Raw genomic sequence first — 20,393 nt, forward strand, 5'->3', positions numbered from 1 at the left:
CATGAATGACACATCACTCATTGTTCGCTCCGTGTGTTTCCCGAAAAATAGTTCGTATGCCAAGATCATATTCTCCCGAATTTAACGTTCATAAAGTCAAAAGTTTGTTAGCGAAAGCGTTCGTAAGCCGAAGTATCACTATACAATGCAACACATACATATTGGTTTCTATAGCTCTTTAAAAACAGCTGAAGCTGGAACAAAGTGTTAACATGGAAAAAAAACGGAAATGCTGCCCCTTGTGGAAAAGAAAAAATATTGCCAGAGGCCATGGCCAGCGCTTTATCTGTACCCAAGCATGAAAAAACAAAACCCAAACAAATTCGGGAATGGCGCTCTACGTCATATTTTCCATTCCCGAATAAATTTGTGAATAACATTGAATGAGTTAATTATCAATGGGGCGGGAGGGAGAGTAAACAAGAAAATGCTGAGAATCTATCAGATTCAGAATCATCTTTATTGGCCAAATATGTAGAACACACAAGAAATTTGTCTCCAGTAAAACATGCTGCACTAGTATCATAAAAACAGGAACAATACTAGGGAGCGCGTTACCGAGGCTGCCACTCACCTCAGTACCATCTTGGATATCTCTTATTTATTCTTCGATGAGAAGGTTTCTTCAGCCGTCATCTGTACTTCTTTGAAGGTGTCTGTCGGACATTTTGCTTCTTATCCAAGATGCTGTGTCAGCGAACCAAAGTCTTTTGCTGGGAGTTTCGGCCCAATATATATCCCTACTGTCCAGACATGGCGGTGCCGGACTCTGCTATGATTGGTCCCTGCTCTCAGGTTGGGGGGAGCAGAGGACTACTCCCTGCGGCTCCACTGATTACTTCTATTTTCCTGACTGATTACTTCCATTGTCCTGCCTGAGTATGAGGTCTACGACTGGCCTGATTGCCCCATTTGCTCTGGTATCACCTCATCAGCATAACTAAGCCTATGTTGCCTCAGCAGTCTGTTGTACAAACGATCCAAATTGAACCTCTCCCCACCTTGGCGGTTTAGTGAAGTATTTTGCTGTTTTATGAAAATAGCTTCTTTTACTCCCCTTTCAAACCATCTATGTTCTTTCGCTAAAATTTCAACCTCATTGTCGTCAAATGAGTGGTTGCTAGCTTTTAGGTGCATATGTACTGCCGATTGAGGCCCACTAGTATTATCCCTTTTGGGGGCTGTTATGAATTTGACGAAGCCATTAGCATGTTTCATTTCCTCTACATAAAGTAAAGTCTCGTTATAGCGATATTCTCGGGAGTCGGAAAAAATATCGATATATCCGATCCTGCGGCATGTAAATTTTCTCCTTGCGTTCATAGAAATAGTATCGTAATAAGCAGTACTATCGATATAACCGATATCGATATAACAAGACTTTACTGTATTACATATAGAGCGCAAAACACATTGATGAATGACTTTGTTTTCAAATTTGAAGTAAAAAATAATGACTGTTTACATATAACAATTTGAATTTTTAGTTCGGACTTTAGTAAGCTTCATGGAATATGACATGCGTGAATTGCTTTTGTGGGCCAAATAAAATGATCTTGTGTGCCTGATTTGGCCCCCAGGCCTTGACCTTGACACCAGGGGTCAGCTCTGAGCCCCTTCTTATTTGCTATGGTGATGGACAGGCTGACAGACGATGTTAGACAAGAATCTCCTTGGACCATAATGTTTGCAGATGATATTGTGATCTGTAGCGAGAACGGGGAACAGAGATTTGGAGATATGCCCTGGAAAGGAGAGGAATGAAGATCAGTCGCTGCAATACGGAATATATGTGTGTGAATGAGAGGGATCCAAGTGCAAGAGTGATGCTACAGGGAGAAGAGATAAAGAAGGTGGAAGATTTTAAGTACTTGGGGTCAACTGTCCGGAGCAATGGAGAGTGTGGAAAAGAGGTGAAGAAGAGTGTCCAGGCAGGCAGGAGCGGCTGGAGAAAAATGTCAGGTGTGATGTGTGATAGAAGGCTTTCAGCTAGGATGAAAGGAAAAGTGTATAAAACAGTGGTGAGACCAGCCATGATGTTTGGACTGGAGACAGTGCCACTGAAGAAAAGACAGGAAGCAGAGCTGGAGGTAGCAGAGCTGAAGATGTTGAGGTTTTCTTTGGGAATGACCAGGTTGGATAGGATCAGGAATGAGTACATTAGAGGGACAACTCATATTAGAGGCTTTGGAGAGAAAGTCAGAGAGGCCAGACTGAGATGGTTTGGACATGTCCAGAGGAGAGAGAGTGATGATATTGGGAGAAGGATGCTGAGCCTTGAACTGCTAGGCAGGAGACCGAGAGGAAGACCGAAGAGGAGGTTTATGGATGTGGTCAAAGAGGACATGAAGGTAGCTGGTGTGAGAGAAGAGGATGCACAAAACCGGGATAGATGGAGGACATTGATTCGCTGTGGCGACCCCTGAGGAGAAAAGCCGAAAGGAAAAGAAGAAGATGATTAATAGACAAGTAGCGTGATTGTAAAATCTCTTCTACGGCTACCTGGGAGCATAAAACGCATATGGAGATTTCAGAAAGAGAATGAGACACCAATGAGAGCAGGACTTCATTGCAAGGCCGTCCAATTGTAACGCAGTTTAAAAAAAAACTGTTCATTCGGAAAGAAAGTCGAAAAGGCAGCTTTCAAAGCAGGAATCATAGTGTACATGATGTTACTGCAATAAATCTGTACTATCTGCAGAGTTCAGCCTGGAAAAAAAAAGTCAAGACAAATTGCAAGCTGCATATTTTATGAATTTATTTCCAAATGTAAACTTCACTATCCCATGCATACGAGTTATGACAACATACATTGTTCAACAATCTTGTTATTTTTCATATTTGCATAGGACATGGTCACAATATATCATCTAAACATGTAAAAAATAATGCCATAGGAAAGGTACAGCTGAGCAGCTAAGACCAGCACATTACATTACATGTGGTTGGAATCCCAAGTACTGTACAACTGTCATACTTGTTGAATGTAGTGATTTTGGTTTGCTGAAAGACAGAAAAATATAACAAAGAAACAAGACACCTGAAGTTTAACTGAGGTCATAGTAGAATGTACTGGCCATAGCTGAATTATTTACACATTATAGGAGAGTGGCCCTTAGAGGGATGAGAGTGATACGGCGCCTTGGGAGTCACGACAACAGGCAACTGATGGTGACGAACAAAGGAAAAACGCACACGAGGTATCAAGAGAAGCGCAATTGCACTGAGGACAAACAGGGGAGAGGCAAAAGCACACACTTTTGCTGACTCCTAAACCCGCACTAGGCCGCAACATCCAACCAAAGACAATGTGACCGGTTGCAACGTTCGTAACTTTTTTCAAGATTTGAGAATCTTAAAAAAAAAAGGTCCATCAAGCCCAGCCTCGGCTGAACCAAATTACTGCAACATTCATATTTCCCTTCATAGCCTTTGGTAACAACTTCTTCACACCCGAGAATCGCTCCATCGAACAAATGAGCCCCTCGCTAACTAGTCTTAAAGGTATCCCAAAAGAATGGGTGGGGTGTGGGTAGTGAGGGAGGGGGTGTAGCAGGAAGACACAATGTATATGTCCTTGACTCTTAAAGGACAACCAACACCATTTTTTGGTTTCCTAACTGACATCAGAAAAACTTTTATAGCATCTAAAATACCCAAAACACGCAGGCTGATATTTTTAGTCAAATGCAAAACACCAATAAAAAGGAGTTAAAGTGTCCCAAAACTACTTCAAAATGACTTCGGAGATGCTGAGTTTCAGAAGGTCTCGCCCCCTTGTTTGTGATGTCACGGCAGGACGTCTTGCCTTGCTCTACAATCAAAACAATGGCTTCAGATTCGGAGAAGATGCTTTCTTGTTACTCATCCAGTTATGAATATGATTCAAATACAGTAGTTGCAATCGATTGATGAAGTCCTTCCGTATCAATTCGAGCCGTCAGGACTCCAATGTAGCGTCCCAGAAAATGCACAAGATGGCGCCCAAGCTCCGTTGGAAATGGGCTGATTTGTCTGCTGGGAATTTGTATCAACGATTCACCATCGCATTATTTATGTTTTCCTTCTAATTTTGCCATCAACCCGATGTTTTCAGACCATACAAAGTACCCAAAATGCATTGTGTGGCGCTTTCTCGGTCAGGGGCGTTCCAGACGTGACGTCACGTCAGGCATCGTCATCAACTTGAAAACAAGACTTCCTGAATATTCAGCGTGAGTCTTAAAACGTAAAATATAGCTATATGCCATGGAATGTTTGTAAAATACGCTCAGTAGAAGTCATTTGAAGTGATTTTACAAATTATGGACACAACTTGTCCGGAGGTGTCGGTTGTCCTTTAAGGGGAAGTACAAGGCGTGATTACACTTGGGAAAAAAGAGGAAAGTACCTTGTGCATCACTCACTATGGGTAAAAACTCAGAATTGGGATACATTTTACACCCTAAAAAAAAGTCAGACAACATCCTCCATCTCAATAAAAACAAAACCAAACAACCCCTCTCCACAAAAAAATAAAATAAAAATATAACTACCCGGGTCCATAAACGCAGCAAAACAGCACAATTGTCAGACCTTTGGAAAGCGATTGATTTAAAAAAAAAATGACCAAAAGGCTCAACACCTCCAAATTTACCTTTCAGAAACTTTTCTCAATGAGTTTGTTTATTTTGTTGTTTAGTGTGTATAGATGTGTATACAGTATTTTTTTCCATTTATTTATAATCTATAATTATATGAATATTTTTATTTGCAACCCATCCTGGTCCCAAAAAAAACCATAAATATCGGGGCTTCACCGTACATCGCTTGTGTAATAAAGGATCATATTAAATAAGAATTAAAAAAAAAGTGGGGAATGATGGGGGAAGCCATACAACCAAATGCAGAAAACATTTTGCCTGTTGTGTCAATATGCTCATTTTGATTCATTAAATCCTGTACATGACACCAAAAGCATTTTAAAAAAAGCTGTACAATATCTGATAGTAGCTATTTACCCTTGAACATTTTATTTTGGCACACAGTTGCATCCATCAACCCTGTACTTTGACATCAATCCAGAAAATTCCACGTGGTCGCTCAAAATCAGTTTTTTTTTTAACAATAGGCAATCAACTATTAATAAGAAGTCCATTGCGATTAAGAACCTTACAGTTTAAAGTCATTTCTTAAAAGATTAGAATTGGAATTGTGTGTATCAATTCTGACAACATCCCGCATTTTTAAAACCCACTCGCGTGGCTCATTTTGCAACTTGGAATCAAAAGAAAGTGAAAGGACCCTGATGTGATTTTTTAAACATATAAAACACAACTAGTCATTTATTTACAGAATAAAAAGCTTCAAGCAGAAACAAATACAGCACCTTTTTTTGTGCTATTTGTCGAGCAGAAACGTGGACCGATATGAACAAAAAGTTATAAAAAAAAAGAACAGTTTTAAAAGGTATTATCGTGAAAACAATATACATTTTTAAACCAACCGTAATATATGAATATAAATTAGGACTAAATAAGAACTGCTGCTACACATGTCGACCATTTAAAAAAAAAAAAAAAATGCCTTTGAGATTTACATTGGACATGAATGGCTTTTAGAATTTGCGATACGATGAGACAGCTCTCTCATTCGCTTCCTCTGGTTAATTTTTAGTGTGGTCCACATTGTGACATTAAACAGCTAAGTGGCTACTTGTCACTTTTTGAAATAGACTAACGGATTTCAAGTTTTAGCACTTTGAGAGAACTGCAAATCTATTGTTTCACTTTAATTGCAATTTTTATGTATTACAGTAAAGTCTCGTTATATCGATATTCTCGGGAGTCGGAAAAAAGATCGATATAACCGGACTATCGATATATCCGATCCTGCGGGCATGTAATTTTCTCCTTGAGTTCATAGAAATAGTATCGTAATAAGCAGTACTATCGATATAACCGATATCGATATAACGAGACTTTACTGTATTACATGTTATTTTCTGTGTGTTTATCATGACACGTCATTCCGTGTGAAATAAATACATATCGAGGTCAGCAAGTTTCATTTACTAACTGTCGTCCACCCAGTCAAACATTCCCTGTTTGTGAACCGTGGAGGACTGTTGGGAGCCTACATGGAAGCAAGCGCCTGTTATCCTGACATCAACGGCTCTCTGGTGAGTGGATGGATGGCTTTTCTTTTGGAACAAAAATGAACATATTTGACGATCAATGACCCTAAGACGATGGAAATTTGAACAATCTTCAAAAATAAAATATGTATTATGTCAATGAACTCATTCACTGCCATTCACAAATTGGTTCCGGAATTGAAAATATGACAGAGCGCCATTCCTGAATTTGTTCGGGTTTTGTTTTTTTTCATGCTTGGGTGCCGACAAAGCGCTGGCCATGGCCTTTGGCAATGTTTTTTTCCTTTCCACAAGGAGCAGCATTTCCCTTTTTTTTCCCATGTTAGCACTTTGTTCCAGCTTCAGATGTTGTTAAAGCGTTATATAAACCAAAATCTAAGTATTTTTGACAGTCACCCTCGTTTCGAGCTCATATAACTCCAGACCCTTATAATTTAGGAATTAACTTTTTTTTCCTGATGAAAGAGAGTCTACGGCACAGTTGTCAAAGTCAAGGCCCGGGTGCCAAATCTGGCCCGCCACATTATATTTTTCGGCCTGTGAAAGCAAATCAAACTTAGGAAATACCATGATGCTTGCAATAATCCGAAACAAAATGTCAATTTTTGATGTAAAACAACAACAGTAATTATTCTTGATTTCAGATTTGAAAACTACTTCTTTATTAATTTTTTGTGTGCTCTACATGTAATATGTGGAAGGGATTAAACATTCTAATGGCTTCCCCAAATTTATAACGGCCCTCGAGAGGAAACCATAACTACAATGTGGCCCGCGACTACAAATGACCTTGACACCCCCGGTCTAAGGTTTCTTACGCTGCATTGAATGTTTATGTAGTCCTAAAACTCAATATTCTGTGGGTCCTGGAATTCAAGTGACAACGACAAAAGCCCTGGCACTGGAGTGGACACATTTTTGCACATCGTCTGGCAGTGAATGAGTGAACAAAAACTGTTAAAAATGTTCAATGGCCTTTTGTGTTGCAATGTTCAAGTAGATTTGGTACATGGATGGAATATGGAGATATTTCCTCTTTTAGATGTCATCGTATGTATTTGTGTTCGTGTGTGTGTTTGTATGACTAGTCTTGTGAGGACCACTAACATTTTATACCATATGTAGTGAGGACATTTTTGACAAGTGACGACCTTTTGGCTGGTCCTCACAAGTATTTCATTCTAAAGTCTTTTAGAGGGCCTATATATGCATCTGTTAAAGTTTCAAATAGGTCCTCACAAATTCACCCAAATTTTTTGGTGTGTGTTTTCATTTCACTTGGATACACACACTTTTTACTCACTGTGTGTGTTTATGTGTGTGAGTGTGCGTGGTTAATGAGAGGAAAAAGTTCATACCACATAAAGTCAAATGATATTTTCACCAAATTCACCACAGGGGTGAGGACTTTGAATGAACCCATTCAGAAACCTCACTCCTGCTGTTATTTCAGTTTCAAGTCTACTTTTTAATTTCTTAGTTTTTAAAGAAGTTGAAGTGGGAAATGGGGTGACATTTAGTCTTCAAATGTAACACTAGTTCTTCTCTAAACGTATCAGCAATAGTGGTCCTCACTTCTTATCTGGAGTAATCCAGACCTCACAAAACCGATGAAACAGGAATATGTGTGTGCGGGGGTGCGCACGCGTGTGTGTGTGTGTGTGTGTGTGTGTGTGTGTGTGTGTGTGTGTGTGTGTGTGTCTGTGTGTGTGTATATGTGTGTGTGTGTTCAAGGGGAGTAGCCACAGGGAGCCCAAATTGCGACTCAGGCAGGATGTTGTGAATACATGAGGCAGGTGGGTGAAGGGGGTATTGGGTTCAGTGGACACTGACCAGCAATGAGAACAAATCATGCCCTTATTCCCAATATTGTATCCATCCCATCGAACAAGGGTCGGGAAACTATGGCTCGCGAGCCATATATGGCTCTTTTGATGATTGCATATGGCTCGCCGATAAAACTAAATACCTATTTTCGTTTTTTCGTCGTTCATTTCCCGTTGGGGCTGCAGTTGGCGGAAAGCGCCATTTTGATTGGATGATACTGGCCGTCTTGTTGAAGGTAAACGCCTCTTTAAATGAGCCCAACTAGTGCACTTCAGCGTGAATGCACCGGAGTTTAGAGGCGAGAAAATGTTCTGATTCTAATTAGCAATGAAACAATACCATCGATGAAACAGTCGAACGTCAGTGACATTTTAACAAGCCCGATGTTAACGTTAGCGTCAACATACTTCTGCGAGAAGTATATTGCAGATAGCAAGTGTGGAAGCTTATGAGCCGTGTGCAGGCTAGCTAGCAGTAACTTTTTACCAATCACAAGGAACGGAAAACCATTCATGTTAACGGTGAGTAAGTTATTTTAAATAATACATTCTGATATTTTGTTGAAAAGTGACCGCGCGTGTGTGTGTGTGTGTGTGTGTGTGTGTGTGTGTGCGTGTGTGTGTGTGTGTGTGTGTGTGCGTGCGTGCGTGTGTGTGTGTGTGTGTGTGTGTGTGTGTGTGTGTGTGTGTGTGTGTGTGTGTGTGTGTGTGCGCGCGCGCGCGTGCGCGCACGCGACCGTTTGTATGTGCGTGCGCGCATGCGTGTGGCTCTCACTGAAAAACATTTCTAAATATTTTACTTTTATGGCTCGCTTAGTCAAAAAGGTTCCCGACCCCTGCCATAGAACCTGAGGTCATTGTGCTGTTCATGCATTAAGGAACCTGCACAAAAAGCCGCTCAACAGCAATGAAGGGGGATTTAAAAAACCCCACCCTCACCCCAAGCCAGTGGTTTCTCTTCCCCTAAAGTGAAGGGACTGCCTGGATTGAATCTAAGTGATATTTTGGTGAGTTTTGTCGAGGATGTGACAGAGATGCTTCTTTGAAAAGAAATGATGGCTCCCAGAGCAGAGGGGAGGGGTGACGAGGGGGAGGCGATCTGGGTAAACAAGGCTCGCCATTCATGGACATGCACCTGCCGGAGTTGTTAACATGCGCGTGGCGCCTAGAGGGGGAGGGGGGAGCGAGTACACGGTCACTCGCCATGGCAACGGTCCGGATGGATGTGATGGGATGAAAGTAACGTGGATGGCTGCATTTCCGAGTACCAAGGTGCAGATTGAACTCGTTTGCCCGATTGAAAGGTTTTTTTTCTCTACTTAAAGGACAACCGACACCAATTTTTTTTGTTTTCTAACTGACATTAGAAAAATGTTTTATAGCATCTAAAATACCCAAAACATGCAGGCTGATATTTTTAGTCAAATGCAAAACACCAATAAAAATGACTTAAAGTGTCCCAAAACTACTTTAAAATGACCTCAGAAAGTTTCAGTTCCAGAAGGTCACACCCCCTTGTTCGTGACGTCACGCCAGGATGTCTTGCCTTGCTCTAGAATCAAAACAATGGCTTCACATTCGGAGAAGATGCTTTCTTGTTACTCATCCAGTTGTGAATATTATTCAAATAGTTATGAAGAGACAAGCATAAATGTTTGCAATCGATTGAAGAAGTCCTTCCGTGTCATTTTGAGGCACCTGGACTGAAATGTAGCGTGCCGGAAAATGCACAAGATGGCGCCCAAACTCCGTTGGACATGGGCTGATATGTCTGCTGGGAATTTGTGTCAACTATTATCAAATAGTAGTCTTGGTGCAACACACAATGATTCACCATCGCATTATTTATGTTTTCCTTCTAACTTCGACATCAACACGGATCAGCACGAAGTTTTCAGACCAAACAAAGTACCCAAAATGCATTGTGTCACTTTCTAGGTCAGGGGCGTTCCTGACGTGACGTCTGGAATCGTCACCAACTCAAAAACAAGACTTCCTGAATATTCAGCGCGAGTCTTGAAACGTCAAATATAGCTATATGTGGTGAAATCTTTGTAAAATACGCTCAGTAGAAGTCATTTGAAGTGATTTTTACAAATTATGGACACAACTTGTCCGGGGGCGTCGGTTGTCCTTTAATGTGACATGTACGTCTCGGCTTCTAAGTAGACTGGTACAAACACCAAGAGTTGTTCTTTTTTCTCATAGGCGTTTAAAACCAGCTGTTTAACGGTCCTAGTGCTTGTTCACAATGGAATGGGCACTCCAAATACCAGAAATTATTGTGAGCCATGGGAAATTATCCTATTTTACTTCATCAGTCGGGAAATTTTGAATGTATTCACCACAAAAAAAAATGTTTGTCTATGTATCCCAGCGATGAATAGTAACAAATCAATTCAATGCTCTTTCACTAGATGGAAGAATGTAGGGAAAATATAGAAATCAGGATATATTGTATTGCTGTAACGACCCCTTGAAGGGAAAAGCCGAAAGGAAGGATATATTGTATTGTACAGTGATTTTAAATATCCGGAATCATTGTAAATTTGTGATGGGTTTATTTTTGAATCAAGATATCTGAAAAATAACTGAAAAAAACCACTAACATCCGCATGGGGATAATCAAATTAACTCATTCACTGCCATTCTCATTCACTCATTCACAAATTTATTCGGGAATTGACAATATGACGTCGAGCGGCATTCCCGAATTTGTTCAGGTTTAGTTTCTTCATGCTTGGGTGCCGATAAAGCGCTGACCTTGGCATCTGGCAATGTTTTTTCTTTTCCACAAGGGGCAGCATTTCCCTTTTTTCCATGTTAGCGTTTTTCTCCAGCTTCAACTGTTGTTAATGCGCTAAATAAACCAATATGTATGTACTGTATTGTATTGTATTGTATTTTGAACAGCCGCCCTCATTTCAAGCTCATATAACTCCAAACCCATACTATTTAAGAACTAACTCTTTTTTTCTGATGAAAGAAGAGTGTCTAAGGCTTCTTACGCCGCATTGAATGTTTATGTAGTCCTAAAACTCAATATTCTGTAGGTCCTGGAATTCAAGTGACAATGACAAAACCCCTGGCACTGGAGTGGACACATTTTTGCACATGTCTGGCAGTGAATGAGTTAATCAGAAATATTTAGATATATTAGATATTAGAATATTTAGATATTTGAATATAAAAGTTTCGACGTCAACTGGTGTTGACCAACAGTGCATTTGAGGTTCATTTTAGAATTTGATCCAACTAACATCACGAACTTTTTGTGACCAACGTTGTAGGTCATTTACATAAGCAGGAAAACAAAGGAGTCTCCTCTTTCTGCTTACGTTGTGATAAACCTCTTTTAGTTTTATCAAGAGGCGCCTTCTCCTGTCTGAACGTTGCCAATAGCTCCAGTGACACTTTGCACTGTGTTTAACCTCCCCAAGTTCCATTAAAGGTGACAGCTTGACGTCTTTAACGGGACAGGAAGAGCCAGACGAGCGACATGTTAGTCTTCATGACGCTGCTTGTGGGGTATTTTGAAGGCCTTAAATCCACCCCCTGTGCCTTACTTCTTCAATTTTACTCTCGTACTTCTTTTCAGCCCCGGTTATGCTTCTGCGAGTCATCCCTTTGTGTGTCTGTGTAAGCTCTGTCGTACAGGAGTGGTCCAGAGATGAAAAGGTTTCTTCAGCCGTCATCTGTACTTCTTTCAAGGTGTCGGACGTTTCGCTTCTCATCTGAAAAGCTTTGTCAGCGAACTAAAATTTGCTGGTTGCTCACTGTATAGGGCCAGAGCTACCAGCAAATTTTAGTTCGCTGACGAAGCTTTTCGGATGAGGAGCAAAACGTGCGACACCTTATAAGAAGTACAGATGACGGCTGAAGAAACCTTTTCATCGACATCCCTTTGTGTCCATTTTTATTTAAACAGCTGCTTTGAAACATACTTTTAGAACCCGATTTGAGGGAATAAATATACACAGAGAGACTAGATGCCGCAAGGACAGGGGTAGTATCTTTAAAAGCCGACATGTTTCTACACCGCTGTTCTTTTTAAATGGCTCTGACAGTCCAATTTCCCGAAGTTGGTCTCAAGAGTCGTAACGGCTATTGTCGCTGTCAAGACTAATACGGATTTTAAACCAGATGTCCCGTATTCAATGATCTGATTGTGGATTACGGTCGACACAACGAAATGCACACGGTTGTAGCAATTGTCTTCAGTTTGGTTATATGTATGTATGTATGTATGTATATATGTATGTATGTATGTATGTATATATATATATATATATATATATATATATATATATATATATATATATATATGTGTGTGTGTGTGTGTGTGTGTGTGTGTGTGTGTATGCATATATATATATATATATATATATATATATGTGTATGTATATATGTATGTATATATTCTTCTATTCTTTCCATTGTGTGCGGACAGACTTTCTCTCCATTTGTTCAAGCTAACAAGGCCATCCCTGAGCAGGGCGAAAAATCCAACCAGCGGTTGGATTTCAGAGTAAAGTGATGAGTATATTGTGCATTTTGTGTGACGTCTATGTGGTGTTAAGAGAAACTGTCTTCGATCCTGAGGTGTTTGTTGTTTTTTGTGTGTGCCCACGGGGATAAAAAAATGCTGGGTTATTTTCCATAGTCACTTGTTGGGTAACTGTGGATATTTTTACCTAGTGATGGTTCAATTATTTGGGGGTTAGTGGTCACCATTTTGGACTTGTGTGTTACAATAGTTGTCAGTAAATGAATGCTACGTTCTTGGAAATTATTAAAGCGACAGAATAACCCAATGAATAACACCGACCTACTGTTGGGAATCCTCACAGGGGAACTTTATTTTTCTGAGACAGTTAGTCATAAAATGTGTTAACTCATTCACTGCCATTGCCAAATTTATTCGGGAATTGAACATATGACACTATATAAAGCAATATGTATGTATTGCATTATATTTTGGACAGCTGCACTCATTTCAAGCTCATATAACTCCAGATCCATATAATTTAGGAATGAACTATTTCTAATGAAAGAAGAGTGCCTAAGGTTGCTAATGCTGTATTGAATGTTTATTTATCCTAAAATTCAATATTCTGTGGGTCCTGGAATTTGAATGACAATGACAAAAACCTTCGCACTGGAATGGACACATTTTTGCACATGTCCGGCAGTGAATGAGTTAATATGTATTGATAGCTTTAACCTATCAGTCCGGCTAGTTTTTTTTTAATCTTTGACTCAACATGCTACATCGAATCCTCAACCCAATGTGCTGGGTATTCATAACCCAGCGTTTTTTATTTGATGTTAGCATTAAGCTAGCAGAAGGCAAGTTTGTGCAGTTGTCTTATAATTCATGGCGACGCAGTCAATATGTTGGAGTTTGTTGACTAGGTACCTTTTATGTTAGATGTTTAACACAATTTGGATTATGTTTGACCTGACAATGTGTGTAGGTGTATGTTTGTGTGCGTGAGTTTCCGCATAGACACACACGGCATTTTTCATCACCGGTTTAAAAAAAATAACAAGGAGAAAGAACAATACATTATGTTAAGACTTCTGTTGTCTTTCTTCTAAATCATGTTGAGTTGTTGAGCGCAGACGATTAGAAGGAAAAGTCGAGACATATGGTCGAAAATGTAAATATTGCAATGTGGGAAAGGCATAACCTTTTAGGGTCACACGTGTGTCATTGCACTACAATAAGCAGTTCTGTACAGTAGGGCACACCACAGCAAGCGTGGGATTAGCAAAGGGGAGGGGGATAAATCGCCCGCAGCTGACCAACAACACGAGTGTTATGAAAAGAACACGCGCTTCAGCCGTGCTCGAGGCGAAAAGTCAGAAATTCAGTTTAAGGCGAGCTGGCGGGGCTGAGGGCGGGACTGAGGGCGGGGCTGGAGGCGTCCGAGCGACTATAATCGCTGAGGGAACCGGGGCGAGCGGCGTGGCCCGCTACTCCGCCGTTGACCCCGCCCACGCCGTTGCTCTGGGCCCTCTTGAGCATGCCGGGCTGGAAATCCGAATGGCGCCTGGCGTGTTTCATGAGGTGGTCGCTTCGCATAAAGCGCTTGTCGCAAAGAGGGCAGCCGAACTTCTTTTCTCCTGTGTGGGTGCGATAGTGCCGGGCCAATTCGTCGGAGCGGGCGAATTTCTTACTGCAGTCGGGCCATGTGCATGGGAACGGGCGCTCTCCTGGAATAAATAAATAAATAAACATTAATCATGGGGTGATCACATAGCAGAGTTAAATCAAATGGAACAAAATTAACCCATTCACTGCCATTCACAAATGTATTCGGGGAATTGAAAATATGACGTTAAAGCGCCATTCCCGACTTAGTTCAGGTTTTGTTTTTGTTTTTTGTGTGCCGATAAAGCGCTGAACATGGCCTCTGGTGATGTTTTTTTCCTTTCCACAAGGGGGCAGCATTTCTTTTTTTTTCCATTTAGTGCATTACGTCTGTATAAACTCTCAGTCGTACAGGAGTGGTCCATCGATGAGGTTTCTTCAGCCGTCATCTGTACAATTTTGAAGGTTTCAGACGTTTCGCCTCCTATCCAAGAGGCTCAGTTCGTTGACGAAGCCTCTTGGATAGGAGGCGAAACGTCCGAAACCTTCAAAATTGTACAGATGACAGCTGAAGAAACCTTCTCATCATTTAGTGCATTGTTCCAGCTTCAACTGTTATTAAAGCGCTATACAGTATACATCAATATGTATTGCATTGCATTGTTTTGTATTGTATTGTATTGTATTGTATAAAATGAGTTGAGTTCGAAACAGCCATGTCCCCCCCCCCAAAAAAAAAAAATCACCAGAATCTCAAAAATGTGACTTTTCATCAAACTATATCCACTCACAACAACCGAGCTGAACTAAAAATCAAACATGGCGTCATAAATAAATAAGATGTCAAACTAAGCGTTGTGTATAATGTAAATCCAATATCCCTTCATCCAAGAGGAATTACAATCAATTCTGCATCTGAGCCGTGGGACTGTTGTGGCCACGCGGTAGACTGATGACGTCCTTCTAATTTGACCTCGCAATTGTCTGCGAGGATTTCAACATGTGATGTGTTCATGTTTGTCCTTATAAATACTTGGTTCTCCTTATAGCAAACCACAATGACGCAGAACATGGTACTTTCACATCCTTGCGGTACATCTCTCATCTCATCAGCATATGACCAAAACCTCACAACTGTCGCTCTGACGTCTGTGGTCATGAAGTCCTTTGAACGCCTCGTGCTGAACCACCTAAAGAACATCACCGGACCTCTGCTAGATCCTCTTCAGTTTGCCTACCGGGCAAACAGGTCTGTGGAGGATGCAGTCAACATTGGACTGCATCACATCCTCGACCACCTTGACAACACAGGAACCTACGCAAGGATCCTGTTTGTGGACTACAGCTCTGCGTTCAATACCATCATCCCAGAACTCCTCATCCCCAAACTTCTCCAGCTTGGTGTGTCCCCCACGATCTGCCAGTGGACCCTCAGCTTCCTGACAGGACGGACACAACAGGTCAGACTGGGAAATATATCATCCACAACACGAACCACGAGCACTGGAGCCCCGCAGGGATGCGTCCTCTCTCCATTGCTCTTCTCTCTCTACACAAACGACTGCACCTCAACGCACCCAGCTGTCAAATTCATAAAGTTCGCAGACGACACCACGGTCATCGGTCTCATCAAAGACGGCGACGAGTCTGCGTACCGACAACAAGTGGAGCAGCTGGAGCTCTGGTGCAGCCGTCACAACCTGGAGCTGAACACGCTCAAGACAGTTGAGATGATCGTGGATTTCAGGAAACATCTATCACCACAGCTACCCCTCACACTATCCAACTGCCTTGTGTCAACCGTTGAGACCTTCAAGTTCCTGGGAATCACAGTCTCCCAGGACATGAAGTGGGAGGTCAACACCAACTCTATTCTGAAAAAGGCCCAACAGAGAATGTACTTCCTGAGGCTGCTAAAGAAGCATGGCCTGCCACAGGAGGTGCTGCAACATTTCTACACGGCTGTCATCGAATCCATCCTGTGTTCTTCCATCACCGTTTGGTTCGGGGCCGCCACAAAAATGGACAAAATCCGACTTCAACGGACAGTTAGGACGGCGGAAAAAATCATTGGCACCGCCCTACCCACTCTCGAGGACTTGCACACTGCAAGAATCCAAACTAGGGCGCGGAAAATCCTACTGGACCCTCCGCACCCTGCCCACCACCTTTTCCAGCTACTCCCCTCAGGCAGGCGCTACCGATCCATGCGCACCAAATCCAGCAGACATTTAAACAGCTTCTTCCCCCAAGCCATTAACTCTTTGAACTCTTTCATCAGTAGCCAAAATGGAACTGTATAGTGCCACTTAGCAGGTTTTTTTTTTGACAACGATACTAGTGCAGCGTGTTCTACCGGAAACAAATTCCTTGTGTGTTCTACATACTTGGCAATAAAGATGATTCTGATTCTGATTCTGATTCTGATTCTGAAACTGGAAGCATAAAAGGTATGATACATTTCTTTTCTTTGTTTTTATTTATTTATTTATTTATTTTTGCGGCAATGTTGAACAGCTTGTCAATGTTAAAAATATATCAGTACTCAGCTGTCATGGCCAGAAAGGCCTTCTCTCCCGTCCAGACCACCATCAGAAGTACTGACCGACATTTACAACCGGTATCAGAATCTAAATCAGAATCATCTTTATTGGCCAAATATGTAGAACACACAAGGAATTTCTATCCGCCAGAATGGCGACGGGGGAAGAAGTTGTTTAAAGGACAACCGACACCATTTTTTTTGTTTCCTAACTGACATCAGAAAAACGCATCTAAAATACCCAAAACACGCAGACGGATATTTTTAGTCAAATGCAAAACACCAATAAAAATGAGTTAAAGTGTCCTAAAACTACTTCAAAATGACCTCAGAAAGTTTCAGTTTTCAGTAGGTCCCGCCCCCTTGAACGTGACATCACGCCAAGACGTCTTGCCTTGCTCGAGAATCAAAACAATGGCTTCAGATTCGGAGAAGATGCTTTCTTGTTACTCATCCAGTTATGAATATGATTCAAATAGTTCTGAAGAGGAAAGCATAAATGTTTGCAATCGATTAAAGAAGTTTTTCTGGAACAATTCGAGCCGTCAGGACTCCAATGTCGCGTCCCAGAAAATGCACAAGATGGCGCCCAAGCTCTGTTGGAAATGGGCTGATTTGTCTGCTGGGAATTTGTATCAACTAGTATCAAATAATAGTCTTGGTGCAACACACGACGATTCACCATCGCATTATTTATGTTTTCTTTCTAAATTCGCCATCAATACGGATCAACACGAAGTTTTCAGACCATACAAAGTACCCAAAATGCATTGTGTGTCGCTTTCTCGGTCAGGGGCGTTCCAGACGTGACGTCACGTCAGGCATCGTCATCAACTCGAAAACAAGACTTCCTGAATATTCAGCGTGAGTCTTAAAATGTAAAATATAGCTATATGCGGTGGAATCTTTGTAAAATACGCTCAGTAGAAGTCATTTGAAGTGATTTTACAAATTATGGACACAGCTTGTCCGGGGCGTCGGTTGTCCTTTAAATATCTGCTGGATGGACTTTTATATTCAAATATCTAAATATTCTAATATCTAATATATCTAAATATTTCTGATTAACTCATTCACTGCCAGACATGTGCAAAAATATGTCTACTCCAGTGCCAGGGTTTTTGTCATTGTCACTCAAATTCCAAGACCCACAGAATATTGAGTTTTAGGACTACGTAAACATTCAATGCAGCTTAAGAAACCTTAGACGCTCTTCTTTAATTAGAAAAAAAGAGTTAATTCCTAAATTATGAGTCTGGAGTTGTATGAGCTTTTAAATGAGGGTCACTGTCCAAAATACAATGCAATACATACATATTGGTTTATATCACACTTTAACAACAGCTGAAGCTGCAACAAAGCGCGATCATGGAGAAAAAGGGAAACGCTCCCCCCTTGTGGAAGGGAAAAACATGGCCAGAGGCCATCGACAGCGCTTTATCGGCACCCAAATAAGAAAAAAAAAATACAATTCGGGAATCGCGTTGTACTTCATATTTTCAAATCTCTAATAAATTAGTGAATGGCAGTGAATGCGTTAAAACAGCCGTGAACCTGGCGCCGTTGAATTCTCCAGATGCATTCACAATGGTTGTCCCACCCATTTTCCAGCGTGTAACTATCTGTGAGTCGGCGCATGGGAAAATTACACCCCTCCCACCTGCCCCCCGCCCTTCATCGGGCAATAAAAGTGGGCTTTGACACAAATCCACTCAAAGCCAGATGGTACCATATATCTTGTGGTTTCCTACCATTCTATCCAATGTGGAAACATTGTGTATGGAGCCTGAATGCAGCCGCCTCATCGTGTTTCTTTGGCAAAAACGGGTCATATGTTCCTCGCAGTATAACAGAGCGCAGTATTTTGGATTTTTTTATGTGACTTTTATTCCCCAGCTATGTGTTGTGATCATAAAGTAAACACGCTCGCATGTTTAACTCATTCACTGCCATTCACAAATGTATTTGGGAATTGAAAATATGCCTTAGAGCGCCATTCCCCAATTTGTTCGGGTTTTGTTTTTTCATGTTTTTTCCTTTCCACAAGTGGGCACCATTTCCCTTTTTCCATCTTAGCGCTTTGTTCCAACTTCAGCTGTTGTTAAAGCGCTATATCAACCAATATGTATCTATTTCATTGTATTTTGGACTGCTGCCCTCATTTCAAGCTCATATAACTCCAGTCCCATATGATTAACATTTTTTTTATGATCAAAGAATTGAGTCTTAGGTTTCTTATGCTGCATTGATATAAAAATGTATTATTACTGAATGTTAATGTAGTCCTAAAACTCAATATTCTGTGTGTCCTGGAATTCAAGAGACAATGACAAAAACCCTGCCACTGGAGTGGACACATTTTTGCACATCTGGCAGTGAATGAGTTAAATGTGCTGGAACAAACGAGCGCATGTGAGCGGGCCTGCGAAAGGCTTTCTTTGTTCCGCGTTGCCCCCCCACCCCCCCCGCACCCCCACAGGCCAAAATGGAAAGAGTTGCTACCCAAGATTCAAATGCTCCTCATACGCTACCTGATGCCAACGTGTCTCAAGAAACAAGACAAGTAGCCTCGTAGGCTGTCGCCCAGCCGCCCCCACAATCCTGCAACAAAAACGTGCAGACAGACAGAGCAAGTCTAGACAGCCCGCTCTGTTTTCCTCCTTCTCGACTCCTCACTTCAGCTGTAGGCAAACGCACTTGGGTCCTCCCCACGCTCAAATGCCGTCTATGTTAATTTATGACTGGATTTCCATTCAAATGTTTAGCACAACCAATGCAAATTACCGGAGTGTCGCTTCTGGATGGAATTCAAAGCTGTAAATAACCTGAGCCTGCAGAAAGCTACTTGCTGAGTGTTGCTTTTATGGCCCTAATCTCATTGGTGAGCCTCATGATGGTCTGATTTCATATTTTATTAGCAAGAGGAACAGCCGGCATGGCCACCTGTCACTCACCTACCACCCCGCCAACAAAAAGGAAGTTTGCAGCTAAAAAAGTAGAGCTAAGCTCTGCACACTGCTTCAAGAACAACCGATGCCCCGGACAAGTTGTGTCCATAATTTGTAAAATCACTTCAAATGACTTCTACTGAGCATATTTTACAAAGATTCCACCGCACATAGCTATATTTTACCTTTTAAGACTCGCCTTGAATATTCAGGAAGTCTTGTTTTCGAGCTGGTGACGATTCCTGACATCACGTAAGGAACGCCCATGACCGAGAAAGTTACACGCAATGCATTTTGGGTACTTTGTTTGATCTGAAAACATACTGTTGATCCGTGTTGATGGTGAAATTAGAAGGAAAAAACATAAATAATGTGATGGTGAATTGTTGTGTGTTGCACTAAGACTACTATTTGATACTGGCTGACACAAATTCCCAGCAGACAAATCAGCCCATTTCCAACGGAGCCTGTGCCCCATCTTGTGCATTTTCTGGGAGCTACATTGGAGTCCAGATGCCTAAAAATGATACGGAAGGACTTCTATAATCGATTTCAAACATTTATGCTTTCCTCTTCAGAACTATTTGAAGCATATTCATAACTGGATAAGTAACAAGAAAGCATCTTCTCCGAATCTGAAGCCATTGTTTTGATTCTAGAGCAAGGCAAGACGTTCTGGCGTGACGTCACGAACAAGGGGGCGGGACCTCTGAAACTCTGCATCTCTGAGGTCATTTTGAAGTAGTTTTGGGACACTTTAAGTCATTTTTATTGGTGTTTTGCATTTCACTAAAAATATCAGCCTGCGTGCTTTGGGTATTTCAGATGCAATATACGTTTTTCT

General features: G+C 41.4%; 1 protein-coding gene across 2 annotated transcripts in view; it reads right to left on the reverse strand.

The window, feature by feature from the left end:
- Window positions 1-12,373: 12,373 nt before the first annotated feature.
- The window catches only part of klf13 (Kruppel like factor 13), a 43,197-nt gene continuing 35,177 nt past the window's right edge, over window positions 12,374-20,393 (reverse strand). For both annotated transcript variants that reach the window (XM_088996213.1, XM_088996212.1), the window contains exon 3: window positions 12,374-14,181. In XM_088996213.1, coding sequence (XP_088852339.1) covers window positions 13,841-14,181 — 341 coding nt within the window. In that variant the 3' untranslated portion in view covers window positions 12,374-13,840. The remainder of the gene's footprint in view (window positions 14,182-20,393) is intronic.

The sequence above is a fragment of the Hippocampus bargibanti genome, linkage group LG05, assembly GCF_051943395.1.
Source record: "Hippocampus bargibanti isolate YZ-2025 linkage group LG05, ASM5194339v1, whole genome shotgun sequence".
Classification (NCBI taxonomy): domain Eukaryota; kingdom Metazoa; phylum Chordata; class Actinopteri; order Syngnathiformes; family Syngnathidae; genus Hippocampus; species Hippocampus bargibanti.